This window comes from Cryphonectria parasitica, assembly GCF_011745365.1.
Source record: "Cryphonectria parasitica EP155 unplaced genomic scaffold M406scaffold_1, whole genome shotgun sequence".
NCBI lineage: Eukaryota > Fungi > Ascomycota > Sordariomycetes > Diaporthales > Cryphonectriaceae > Cryphonectria > Cryphonectria parasitica.
Window position 1 is genome coordinate 1,122,308 of NW_024468909.1, and position 13,579 is coordinate 1,135,886.

General features: G+C 52.1%; 2 protein-coding genes and 2 non-coding genes across 4 annotated transcripts; 2 read left to right on the forward strand and 2 right to left on the reverse strand.

Moving 5' to 3' along the window:
* The first annotated feature begins 263 nt into the window (after window positions 1–263).
* M406DRAFT_t5 lies at window positions 264–351 on the forward strand. The gene has a single exon. It is a non-coding gene; the product is annotated as a tRNA-Gln (tRNA).
* A 3,222-nt stretch (window positions 352–3,573) lies between these two features.
* Window positions 3,574–5,106, forward strand: MWG1 (family 16 glycoside hydrolase). The gene is made up of 2 exons (XM_040925950.1): window positions 3,574–3,829; window positions 3,904–5,106. The coding sequence occupies exons 1-2, from the start codon at window positions 3,742–3,744 to the stop codon at window positions 4,887–4,889; spliced, it is 1,074 nt and encodes a 357-aa protein (XP_040782406.1). The 5' UTR covers window positions 3,574–3,741; the 3' UTR covers window positions 4,890–5,106.
* Window positions 5,107–8,091: 2,985 nt separating this feature from the next.
* M406DRAFT_t29 lies at window positions 8,092–8,184 on the reverse strand. Its single transcript has one exon. It is a non-coding gene; the product is annotated as a tRNA-Phe (tRNA).
* Window positions 8,185–10,494: 2,310 nt separating this feature from the next.
* Window positions 10,495–12,833, reverse strand: M406DRAFT_33428 (uncharacterized protein; the record flags this gene model as incomplete). The annotated part of the gene is made up of 5 exons (XM_040920921.1): window positions 10,495–11,183; window positions 11,266–11,306; window positions 11,371–11,908; window positions 11,981–12,257; window positions 12,363–12,833. Coding segments are annotated over 5 exons (2,016 nt in total), but the record flags the coding sequence as incomplete, so codon positions are not given.
* Window positions 12,834–13,579: the final 746 nt, after the last annotated feature.

Genomic DNA, 13,579 nt, shown 5'->3' on the forward strand with positions numbered 1-13,579 from the left:
TGGAAGCTGGACACAAAGCATATCTGTAGGTTTCGGGAGAAAGATACTGATTCGGTTTTTGTCTTTAGCGGAGGTGTCTCTAGCATTGGATCACCAGATCCACAACATTGATCTGAGGCTGTTCTATGATGACCTACGTAATATTGGCGGCCGTGGAAACATTGCTACAGGACCGGCTACGGGCGCACAACCGTCGTCCCCACAGCTCACAATGACTCAGGTCATAAAGCTTTTTTGCACACGCGATTTTCAACCAAATTGTGGGTTGTGTAGTGTAATGGTTATCACATTGGATTCTGATGAATTCATTCATTCTTTCCAATAATCTGAGTTCGATTCTCAGCACGACCTTTTGCTGAACTCAAGTCCTGGGGGTCAAGGTGGTGGTGCTGGCGCTTGAGTTGGTGAACTTTTCTTCTTTTTCTTGTTTAGGGTTCAACTTTTATGTCTTTGGCCCTAACGGCGAGCATTTCGTTCGCAGGAATGGTTACTTAAATTAGGTATGCCCTGCCCCGGAAGCCATGTTCCGAGGCAAAATAGTGCATTGATTCCTGGATGTGGAAATACTCTTTGCCTCGTGATCTGGTTCATAGTCATTCAAGTAGCATCGCTATTGAGTATGTCAAAAAACTTCGTGCGAATTCAATAACCTTGCCATCGCTTGTTGGGATTGCTTCTCGATGATGCACATAGAAAATCGGCTACACCTCGAGTGCTCATTTTCACTTCATCAAAAGGTAGTCATTTGCCAGGGAGCAAATGGCAGGACAGCTTTCAGATGTCAGTACCAGGGGTAAGAGAGGATGGGAACAGTCAGGTCGATTGAAGGAAGGTAAGATATGCTGGATATGGAAGAGAAAAGCAGAAGATAGACAACGGAGAATGGCCTTGGTGGTGATCATTTGGCTATGATATACAGAACGTGAGTACTGACCCTTGGACGGCTTGACTCAAAGCCGTTCGACAGGTTTTGGGTACTTTGTCTGGAACAGGAAACATGCTGCCATAGGGTCTTACTTCGCGTTTTGTTCGAGGTTGTTGCACTGGTGGCAATGAGGGAACGTTCCGATCGCAAACACATCCCGCTAGAGCACTTGCTCATACGAGGCTCATGGCTTTGGACAGATTAGCAATCATGTTGATGAGTGTGGAGCGATCTTTGTCCAGGCTTCTCCATCAGGACGGTGTAGACAATCGTCACCAAGCGCTATTGGAGCTGGGCAGAACCATATAGCAGATGCCTTTCAGACGTGACCGGATCTCCAAGAGGCAAATATGAGAGAATCTTTCCGATAGTGCAAAGAAAGGTGGAAGGCTCAACATCGGAGAGAACCAAACAGATACGCATATCTGCGATTTGACACTGGCCGGCGGAAATGGCACCAATAAACTCGCCTTGTAATTGGAATGGAGGCGAGGACACGTCATGCCAGTTGCGCATTGAGAGGGAGCAGCCCCGCAAAGAAGATAGTGATTTTCTACGAGACGCGTGTTATGGTTGCATGCCAAAGGCCGCGCCATAGCTGAACATATGGCTGGACAATCACAAAAGCCATCCCAGCAATAGCGGTCCACGGAAGAACGGCACAATAACGTGAAGGACAACGCCACTACGGAGGATTGCAGAGATGACCACATTCGTCCCTAAGTAGACTGTGGTGAGATTCGCAGCACATAGCTGGTTTCCGCCCCATTGGACTATTGGCCAACAAAGTCAACCATGTGTACGGCAAACAGCTTTAGGATCATGTTGCCGCATGTTGCCGCTCATGCAGAATCTGGTAGTCCACAGATGGTGAATTGATTTCACGGAGGATTGAGAAAGAGGCCGCAAAGATGAGCACGAGGAGCACAATTACGAACCAGACTATCGATGCTGACGGTGACAGCGGCGTCGTGACTGGATACAATTATAGGCACCACATATGACCTCGACCATTTTAGTGATGCGAAATTAGGGCCAGAGCATCCGATGCTGACCTGCATTCAACGATGAATTTGAAATGCACCGCCCCCACGGGGGGGGGGGGGGCGCCCGGGTCGTGACTCGCTGGCGGACATTCCAGGAGCCTCAGATAGCTTCGGGGGCCCAGCCAACGGCGAGGAGGGGACAACTTTGACTTCGAGAGCTTGTGTGCTCGTAGTGATGAGTCGAGAAGGGCGATCGCAAGCAATTTCTGGCTTGCGATCGGCATACAGTATATCAGGGCATGCCGTTTCTACCGTCTTGCGTGTTCATTATGGGGTAGATTAATTATCAGGTGACATCAGAGTTGAAGAATATGCCGGATATCCGTACATAAGCCGCGACTCCAGCATTGAACAGATCACGTAACTCACAATGTGAATGCATTATTGTTCTTGATCATAGCCACTATCATGTGAAGAATGTCGCCACGACCAAGACCGGCTTTCTTGGACCTCGTGTTTGAAACAACCGGCTCGTCCAAGAGAAAGAGTTTTACTTGGCGTGCTTGGGTCTGCTTGGTATTGTATGGACATAGCCATAAATTGTGGGCCAGTCTGAAGTCTACTATGCTACGGTCGTCCTTGCACATTTGATACTCGCTCAGGGCGTGGCTTAGATCTCGGTCACCCAAAGAAACGAAGGAGAAGGGAAAAAAGGAAGAAGAAAAAAAAAAAAAAGGTGACCCGTGTGGGGGCAAGAAACGATAGAACCTTAAGGGGCTGGGGCAGGAGTCCAAGCAAGCACACACACATACACACACACACACACACACGCACACATGATGGCTCGTTTATTGAATCCATGTTGGTAAATTTGTGTATCTGTGGTCTGACCGAAAACACTAAAAATGTAAATTTGGGCTTGCGTGTTGATGGTCGTGGCCAGCCCACGGATTTGCTCTGAAGGAGGAGGAAAAGAGGAGGATGAGGGCTCGATGTGTTCCAGCGCTGTCAGTACCTTGAGCATCCCTCGAGGTTTGGTAGGCCTCCCTTCCCACAGCAGGAGGTCTCATGCGCGTTTGCAAATGTATCCACATTCCCAACCCCAACAAGACCCCACTCGATCCAAAAAGGTCAAGTACTGTAAAGTTATCAAGAGTGCGAGGTGGCGCTTAGTATTTTCCCTTACTACAACGCGGTATGGCCAGATTCAGGAGTCAGCCCGCCCCTTCGGTAGACCGGATCTTGGCCTGGTGGACGAGCCGCCCGGGATATTTTTGGGCTGACGTTTTAGGGGGCGCAGTTCCTCCAGGGTCGATTGGGTCTTCGTTTCCATGACCATAAGGAAAAGAAGAAAAAACGGATCCCTCAGCCGAACAGGAGGCCCTGGGAATGGGACTGGTGACCGGGGTAACTGGTGTGAGTTGACGCAGCTCTGAGACCTCCCGGATCCACACCACCACTAAACAACAAAGCCTACACCCGAATTGGGCCAGTCAACAACACCAAAGAAGTACCTGCATTGCGAAACCCCTTCAACATGGGACCGCCGGGCAAAAAGAAAAGCGGGCACCAGCCACCAGGCAAGTGTTTGACATAAATGGATCGCATGAGCCCTTTCTCAGGTATCAAGAAAAGGTTGCTACGTATCTTGTTGTTCTGTACCTAATTCGTCTCTTGTCACTTGCTTTTTTTTTTTTCTTTTTTTACCTTGGCTACGCTCTCTCGTTGTGTGAAAGCCTTCCTCTCGTTAGCAGCACAAAGCAAAACCCAACACACACGCGCGCCCGCTCGTTACATTTTTACTATACAACACTGTTTTTTGTTGTCAATATGCGCTCTGTTCAGTCTCTCGCTCTGGGCCTGTCCCTCATCTCGACCGCAGCAGCCCAGACCTCGACCTCATGTAACCCCACGGAGAGTGAGTCTTAGTCTTTTTCTTACGAAACCTTCCAGCCCAAGTCACTTTCCTACTAACACCCAATTTCCTTTCAGAGACATGTCCCTCAGATGCAGGTCTTGATCAGACCTCGTACACTGTGGACTTCACGCAGGGAGCCAGCAGTGACTGGAACATGACCTACGGGACGGCCACCTACAATTCCACCGACGGAGCTGCCTTTACTATCACGGAGGAGGGTGATGCCCCTACGATGCAGAGTAACTTCTACATCTTTTTCGGAGAGATCTCGGTCCTCATGAAGACAGCACCAGGGACGGGCATCGTGAGCACGGCCATCCTGGAGTCAGACGACCTGGACGAGGTCGACTGGGAGTTCCTGGGCGGCGAGGCGACCAACGTGCAGACCAACTACTTTGGCAAGGGTAACACGACGACGTACGACCGCGAGCAGGACGTGACCATCTCGGACTCGCAGACCGAATTCCACAACTACACCCTCGTGTGGACCGAGGAGACGCTCACCTGGCTCGTGGACGGCGAGTCGGTGCGCACCCTCGCCTACGCCGACGCCGTCGACGGCACGAACTACCCGCAGACTCCCATGCGCGTCAAGCTGGGCATCTGGGCGGGTGGTGACCCCAACAACTCCGAGGGCACCATCGAGTGGGCTGGTGGCGAGACAGATTACACCCAGGGCCCCTTCACCGCCTACGTCAAGAGCGTCAGCATCGTCAACTACAACCCTGCCGAGTCTTACACCTACGGTGACCTGAGTGGCTCCTACGAGAGCATCGAGCTGAGCGGTGCCAACGCCACCGGCGCTACTGTCACCACCAGCTCGTCCAACGAGACGACGACTGCCGCTACCAACACCACGGGAACTTCCTCCTCTACTAGCTCCGGGGCCGTCTTTGCGTCTGGCTCCGCGTCTGCCTCCAACGCCACTGCGTCGTCATCCTCATCCACCTCGTCGTCGTCCTCGAGCAGCTCCAGTGTCGTGACTGGCGGCGCTTCTGCGTGGGTGGTGCCCAACATTGCCATGCTGGGTGCCATGAGCCTTGTCTGGATGCTCATCTAGACTCTTGTCCTCGAGGATGGCGATGATGAGGATGTATGAAGAGAGGTTTAGATGATTACTTTACATGAGGTGTCTGGTACATGTCAATCCTGATGCGAATCACGGATGATGAGATTTTATTCGGTTTCTATTTCTTTTTTCTCTCTAAACAGCTGTGCTCGCGCTCGGCGTTTTTGAGTGCTTAGGCTGGGGGCAAATATTTATTCCTAAAGCATCTAAAGGCGTTCGGATTGATTGTGATATCAACATAGAAAGTGCATCGAAGCACTCGGAAGATAATGTGATTAAGACATATTACGGTGAAACCAACTCTTTCTGTGCTGCTGATTGTGAGGATGTGTGGTTTACTGCGTGATGGCTGTGCCCAGAAAACAAGCACGACTATTGCCGTGGTAGTAATGGTAGTAACTGTAGTAGTATGAGAGTAGTAGTAAGTACGTAACGAAACTATTGCCATAATAATTGCCTGAACGCCTGGCTGAGTCTAGGCCCGGTACTTGGCGACCAACAGGGATTCTTTATGCAGGGCTCCCTTGACAAGGGCACGACGCGTAAGTGGTTTCCGCAATTGGATCTTTGGTGCGCTAATGGGATTGATGACAACGATTCGACGCGATCCTCCCCCTCCTCTGTTTCTCTCAAAAACGATGCTCCTCACTCACTCCGTTCACTCATTCAGTTTCTCTTATCAAACTGGTCAGGTCTGTAGGTCGGCCGGACGATCACGTCAGACGGGACAGCAGCAATTTGCATTACATTTTGCTGCATGTCAGAGCTTCACAAACGCTTCTGGGGCCTCGTGTTGTTGACCCACCACAACAAACAATAAGGTCTTGCCCGCCCTTCGGGCCTGATTTTCTTCTACTTTCTCCTTTCTTCTCAGTCGTACCCAGAGCATAGACAGAGAGCAGGAAGAGAGACACGTCAACAAGGCATGAGCTCCAGTCTTTACAGCGGGAAGGACGCGCGGCCTGGTCAGCCTGCAGAGGAGCCGTCTTCCGGGATTACTAAGAGGAGGCTGGCCCTCTGGCTACCAAGCGCAGCTACCGCTGGTGTCCTGGGACTGACGTGCTGGCAGGCCCAGCAGAGGAGCCGGCATGGCCCACGCGGCGTCGCGGCCCTGACGTTTGCTTTCTTCGGAGATGACGCAGAGGAGCGTTGGGCGGCATCATGCATGGTGGCGAATTTGGCCTCGCCTCTCTTGCTATGGACAGTCGAGGGCTACCGTGTAGGCAATGAGAGGACTCTCCTTGTACTGTGAGTGGCCAGTGAGGGGGTCCAGCTCTTCTACGATGTACATAGTACACACCATGATAATGCTAATGGAGTGCACCAAAGTGCGTGCGCAAGCCAGAAGGGCCCTACTGACTATGTATAGACCTGGCCTCTTTGGCGCAGCAGTGCAAGTGTTGGGCATGGAAACGGTGGCGCCCATCTACTACCTGGCTAGCATCATCACTACGACTGCCAGGAAAGAGGAAATAGGGAGTGTAGACCCTGACGTGGCCAGAGCTGCCCTTGCAGCGACCACCATCGGCCATGTCGTGCCGGGTATCCTGATGAGCGTCCTGCCCCTCACGGCCACCGAGGTCTCGCGCTCCTATCTCACCCTGGAGAGCATCGTCTGCCACCTGTTTTACTTTTCACCCATTACTGTGTCGCTTCTGACGACGGGCATATTCTCCCTCACCAAGTGGGTGAGGCGCAGCAGATCTAGCCTCCAGACGGCAGCTGTCGATGGCAAAACGCTGAGAGGAACTGATGGCGACCGTACCCATTACGACCTCGCCCCGCTCAAGACAACGTATGCTGCAGCCTTCACGTACCAAGTCTTGCAGCATTTTGCTCTTGCAGCAAGTAGTTTATGGCGCACAAGCCACAGCTGGAGTCGGCGCCTCACTGCGCCTAAGCTCGGCTACGACCTGTGTGCGATTGCAAGGGCGCTCATGCCCATCACCTCTTCCTCCTCTGCCTCGTTTCTAATTGATCGCCTGGCACTATATAATCTCGCTACTGTTGCCTTCGGCTTGTATACAGTTTGGGATCTGCGGCGACGCGACGTCGTCACGGGCCGCGAGGCGAGGTGGGCGGCTCTGGGCTGCTTTGCTGGGAGCGTCTTGGCTGGACCAGGAGCTCAGTATGCTGGGCTTTGGTACTGGCGGGAGTGTGTTCTCGCCAGGCATCCGTGCTGATAGCGATTATGGTCTTGAAAGACTGGAAGAATGACTGGAACCTACCTCATGCACACAACTCAGTTGATTTTAAACTGCGGGGACTATTTGTGATAGGAGGATTCAAGCCTTCGGTGGCATGCCTAATCGAATTAAGAGTATGTGGTTTTGATGCAATTTGTTTCATCGGCTGTCGATAAACGCCCCATCGCTGAGGTACATGTATACGTGGTACGTGACCATCAAGATGCTTGGTGATCGGGCTGCCTGAAGCGACAACGCCTTAGATTCAAGGACTCAGGGCCGTTGTCAACGGCATTGAGATGTCGCAAGTTGACGATTAACCTCTGCTGAACGGCATGTGTTCGCTTATTCCTGGGCGAGGCTGGTTTTCAAATTTCACCATCAAAGTGTCTTCGCTGCGACCTCTACTCAGCTCAACTCCCGCAATCTTCTTCAAATATATTAAACATCTGCTTGACCAATGAGACTAACATATAGTTAGTATCTAATCTATGCCAAGCAAAACCACGTCAGTGCTCGACTCCGGACTCTTCGTCAATGTGCAAGGCTTCCGGCCGTATCCGAAAAGAGGGCTCCAAGCTCCAGACACACAAGGTCTACGAGATGCTGCAGGCAGATGTAACATGGCATGTCAACTCAGGTGGTGCGGACGATGGTTTCCTACTTGGAAAAGATGTGATGGACTTACTCAACTTCTCGATTCCCTTTATGAATCCATTCTATATGCAAATATATGATGGACTGGGTACCCAGATGGGCAGCTGAGCCAGGTCGGATGTCTTTTCAACGCTTACTATATAAAAAGAATTATTGGAGCCAATCGACCAGACAAACATCCATTCATCCATCATCAACTTGGTCTCGAGTCGAGTCAGACCAAGACAAAACACGCGAGTCGGCACATATGACTGCACTGAGGCATCTGGGATCCACTCCCGTGGTCAGCGGCACCGTCCACGAGTAATGAGCCGTCTGGAAGACAGCAAAAGACGACAAAAAAGGAAGTTTGCGGTGTGTGCGGATCGAACGCACGGCCTTCAGATTTATTACTGGAGTTTGAATGCTTCAGTCTGACGTTCTCCCAACTGAACTAACCCCGCTGTGAAAGACAGGGGTTTTGTGGTTGTTTATATCGTCATCACCTGCTTGTCTGCAGTGCAGGCGGATGACAGAGAAACGAACCCCATCCACAATGCTACAAGAGATGACCTCTTTATTTATGGCTTGTTAATATGACTGAACATTTCTCGTTCTATCTAGAAGCCAACCTTGGAGAGTTTCAGGTTTGATCGTAGTTTTCTGGACGAAAGCTTCAACGATCCTGTCAACTCGATACTCTCTCAAGGCTGTTGTGATACTCTCGGAACCAATCATGTCAAAGCTAATCAACTGGACCAAGCTTTCAAACAACCTTCTGAATCACGGTAAACAGTCATGTAGCGCAACTAACAGCACTGATGCAATGGGTGAAGTTTATTGACTTTGATAGCAGCATATATTCAGGGGAAACCTTGAACCTGTGATCAATATCTTTTTTCCCAAACACGGAAGACACTTCGTTCTGTTACAGCTACCTGAATTGGCATAACAGAAATTGACTCAATATGTGCTGACTGAATGATTGTATTGAGAAAACACATTCGATGGGTTGACCGCGAATTTCCATACTAAATCACTTAAACAGCAGTAATGTATTGGTCTTGGTGAATACAGTGTCTAGAAGATATCTCGATCCACAATGCCACAAAATCTCTTGCGATGTAAAAAGTCCAAACATAAAGTGTGGTCTTGTCACGACAACATCGCTCTGCTCTAAATGCATCATCTAATGGTGTAACTGACTCCTGGTGCATGGCCTGCCAAGCATGTCCGCGCTCCGAAAAAGGAAATGAAAGAAAAAACGCAGCAGCCATTTCTCAAGCGGCAATCTCAGCAGTGGCCATGGTCAGCTCATAGTCGTCAAGCAGAGTCTGCGTCCGAGACGAAAAGCACAACTCTTCGTCCAGGGGAATCCGCGCCAGCTTCAGTATGCACCTAAGGACCTTGTAGATCTTGGTCTTCATGATGATGTCCAGATCGAGGTCACCGAGGGACTCCAGCTTGTTCAGAGTTGTGGACATCAACGACATGTCCTCCTCTGCGGGCACAGTCTTGAGATCTCGGGTAATCATACCCTTCTGGAGAACGTGGCGGATCTGGAGTACCTCCTGCTGCAGCCGCTCTTTGGGATTTTGACCCACCGGAGTGGGTGTGGACGAAGGTGTCTCGTCTCTGCTGACTTGCAATGCAGGCTCCGCAGCCTTGACAGGTTCTCCAGCAATGGGTCGATCATCATCCTCGCCTTTGGCCTTCTCTGTTGGTTGATCCTGAATAGCCACGGTGCCAAAAGGCCACTCCACGCCTTCACTCTCGTGGTTGACGTTGCCAATCTTGGCCTTGCCCATCACCCGGTCATATTCGCTCGTCTGCCTCTCGATGATGGTGCGGTAGGATGCCCGACCGTCGTCTCCAGAGGCCTGCACCACTTCCGTTGAGCCACTGGCCTGGATGCCAGAAGAAGTCGCGCCGTTAACCGGATCAGGACGGTGGACGATGGTGTTTGTCTCGATGGTAGGCTCCGTACTCTGCTTGTTCCCCTCCTCCCCATCCTTCTGCATCTTCTGGTCGGCATTCTTCTTGCTCTCTCCCCTCTGGCCCGCAGCATTGCTCACTGCGTTGTCAAGGTCGGCCTCACCCAGATTGCCCATGCCGTCCTGCTCCAGCTCGCCACCCTCCATGATGACCCTCAGCTCGAGACCCTCGTCCTTGGAATAGACCCTGAACCCAATGACAGCAATGGCATTCCATGGGTCTGGAACGTCTTCGTCATCCGAGTCTTGCGCATTGGTAGCCGCAGGCGCGGGTGCAGGCGCACCGGCCATGCGGAGCGTGGGAGTAAGATCGTCTTCGTCGTAGAGGCGCTCGTAGTCCTCGACGGGCGAGTCGGAGCTGTAGTCTGTCTCCTCGGGCTTTGGTGGCGCCTTGCAGGAGTTGCAGGAGCAGCAGTGGATCTTGAGCTCCATTGCTTTCTGCTCCTGAGAAGGTGGGCTGGGCTGTGGCGGTGGTCCACCAGATACGGCGGCGGGAGGAGTGCTGGGCTCCGCAGGGCCAGTCCTGGGGCTGTCCTGAGGCGTATACTGGGGCGTGCCTGTGGACGAAGAAGAAGACAAGGTCGACGTCGTGGAGGCGTTGTCCTTGTCCTTGGCTGCCGCCTCCTCCTCGGCCTTCTTACGGAGACACTGCTGCTGCTTCTCAGCAGCCTCAGCCTTGGCCCTAGCGTCAGCCTCGGCCTTGGCCTTCTTGGCTGCCCTCAACATGGCCTTCTTCCTCGAATCCTTCTCCTTCTGCTTCTCTGCGATCTCGCGCCCGATCTGCCTCTTCTCCCAGTTCTTCTTGCGCTCTTTACGCCTCGACTCGCTCGCCTTCTTGCTCTCGGCCTGCTTGCGCACCTTGGCTAGGCGCTGCAGGTGGCTGGCAGCCTTGGAGTGCGCGAGATCATACGCCTGGCCGACCTGGGCGAGCTTCTCGTTCTCCTCGCGGCTCTTGCACTCGCGCTTGATGACGTCCTCGGTGCTGAGCAGCCTGGTGTTGCGCTCGCCCACGATGGAGATGTAGACGACGTAGTTGCCCGCCTCGAGGCTGGGCACCTCGACCGACACGCTTCGGTCCATGAGGTAATTGCCATGGCTGCGCACAATGTACTCTTCCGCCCCTGGTTTTCCCTCCTCATGCAGCCGGAACTGCAGGCGGAAGTTGTACTGGCCCTGCAGGCCGCGGAAGTACCGCGTGTCCAGCTGCGAGAGGACGAGCACGAGCGGGGACTCGCGGCTCAGCTTGATGTGGAACTTTTCGTGATACTGGGCCTTCCAGGGCACCTCGACGCCGATCCAGCGCTGACAAGAGCGCCAGTCTGGGTCGCGGAAAAGCCGCGTGCGGTCAAAGTGCTGGTATTTGCGGAGGAGGTCCTCGTACGAGATCCAGAAGGTAGAGTCGCCTGCAAATGTGTGGTTGAGTTCTTCCTGAACTTCTGTCGTCCACTCTTTGCTTCCATCGGACCAGGCTGGGAAATGTTAGTAAAACAAGACCACAGGAGTGAAGACTTGAATATTTTAGAAAGAAAGAAAAAGAAGTAGGAAACGTACCTCCTTCCCAGTTGCCCTTCTTAATCTTTCCCCAGGGGTTTCTATATGCTTGTCAGCAACATGTCCACTCTATTCACTTGGGTTGAACACAAATAAGAGACATACCTCAATTTACACAGACGAGTCCCGTTTTTCAGAGTTCTCGCCTCCATGATGACATATGCATGGCCTTCCGAGATACCATCTCTGTCGCCATAGCCAGCATCAAGCAGGCCCGTGGAGCAACCAAACAAAAACTCCTGGTTGACCCGGCTCAGCTCATTCTCCCAGAATGCATCCACATCAAAAATGTCGCTGGCAAGGAGTTCAGTGGTGACCCCCCCAGACAGATCCTCGAGGGCCTCCCCGATCCAGCCACCAGCAAGACAGGCAAAGTCGCCGTGTGCCTTAGCGTAAGCCTTCTCGATCAGGGGCACCCAGGTCTCGTTCTGGTCCTTGTTCTGGGCAAAGAAGAGCGCCTTGCTGCCCGTCTGGTACGTCTGCCGGTATACACGCTCGACATCCTCGCGGTCGATCTGCTGCAGCAGCTCGCGCTGCATGGACTGTGAGTCCCAGCAGGGAGAGCGGAGGTACAACTTGTCGTCGATGATGGAGTAGATCCACTCGCCGTCACGGAAGAAGACGAAGCCGTAGATTCCAATTTCTGGTCATCGTCAGTAGTGAACTGCTGAAACAGGAAAAAAAGAACTGAAGGACTGTCACAAGGGACACTTACTGGTATCATATTCCACACAGACCCGCTTGATACCATCAGTCACGTTGGCGAGACCTGTCAGACAGGCCACGAACCAGCAGTTTCCGAGGCTGCCCTGCTTGATATCACCAGGGAGAATGCTTTCCATAAATGTTGGCTTTTCATAAATCTCATGAACACGCTTCACAGCTTTTGGGATGCTCGATGAGGGATTGATCAGGTTCGAGTGGCAGATGTCGAATTTGGTTCTGTCCAGGCTGTTCAAGCAGTGGCCCTTCTCCCACTTGAAATCCCAGTCCTGTGGTAATTTTGCTTCAATTAGCTATCAAGAGAAATATCCTCTGCTCCTTCTTTCAATTCTGGGAGGGGAAAAAAAAACCAAAAAACCACCAGAAACACTCACCAGGTCCCAGCCGGGGTCACGGTATCTGGTATTCACCCTCTTGCACTCAGAAATAATCTTGCGGACCTTCCTCCTACACTCCTCAGCCGCGCGCTCAAATCCAGCCGAGAGCAGCTCGTTCCCGCGCTCGCCCGAGGTGGACGCCGGCACGGGCGAGAAAGGCAGCACGGCGAGCGCCTTGCTAAACTTCTTTTGCGAGAACTTGTCCCATATTTGGTCTATGCTCTCCTGTGGGGGCTTCTTGGCCTTCTTCTTCTTCTTTTCATCCTTATTGCCGTTTGTATTAGTGGACGACTGTGGTGCAGGGCCCACGAGCTCAGGGGCGCCGGGCGGGCTAATTTGGGTGCTACGCTTTTGGTGTTGGCTGCGGTGTTGGCGGCGTCGATACTGTCGGGTCGCGGGGCCAGATGATGATTCGGAGTCAGAGTCCGAGGAGGACGAGGAATTGGTATAAATGTATTTCCTACCCATCTTGACGCGAGGTGCATAGAACGAGGCGTGATTCCTTGAAAGCAAAGCGTTTGTCGAACAGCGTGTGCAGTATTGTATAGTATTATAAGGACGGTCATGAACTAACACGACGGTGCCGCTGTAATTTTGTTTGTCGTTTACGTAGTTGGAGAGCGAGAATGGCACAACTGTAAGAGAAGGAAGGGAGGATTTACAAAAGGAAAAAAGAAAGGTAAAGAAGAGGAAGAGAAAGGGTATCTATCAAAAGACGGGAATCCGACTTAGCCCCCATGTGTTATTGTTCAAAAGATACGGCTCAGTGCATGTCCCTGAGCATCTTCACTCTGCTCAATAGTCCGTTGCGCCCCGGTGTGCCTCGTGCCGAGAACGGATAACCCCCCATGAGTCGAGAATTCAGGGTCTCAATCCCATATGTAGCGGGGTGGAGACATTGTGGACCCCACAAAGGTGATCAGCAGGGGGCCATGTACGTAGTAGTACTGTGGTACTATGGTACTTCGTCCATACAGTATAATCTCTTTGTTTCTGACGTGTGCGTGTATGTTGTTCTCTCACAGCAGGTAGGTTGCATTGCCCGGGTGAAAATGACCTTCGAAAGGTCAAGTATGATAGAACGAGGACTCGCTGCAAGTTACTCTTCAGTTTGGCTCTAATCGCCACAGGACAGAGGCTTGGGAGGGTGGCACTTGAACAGAAGACTGAGGCTGTCAGAGAAGGGAATTGGATATTTTTGTCTCTTCCCTTGT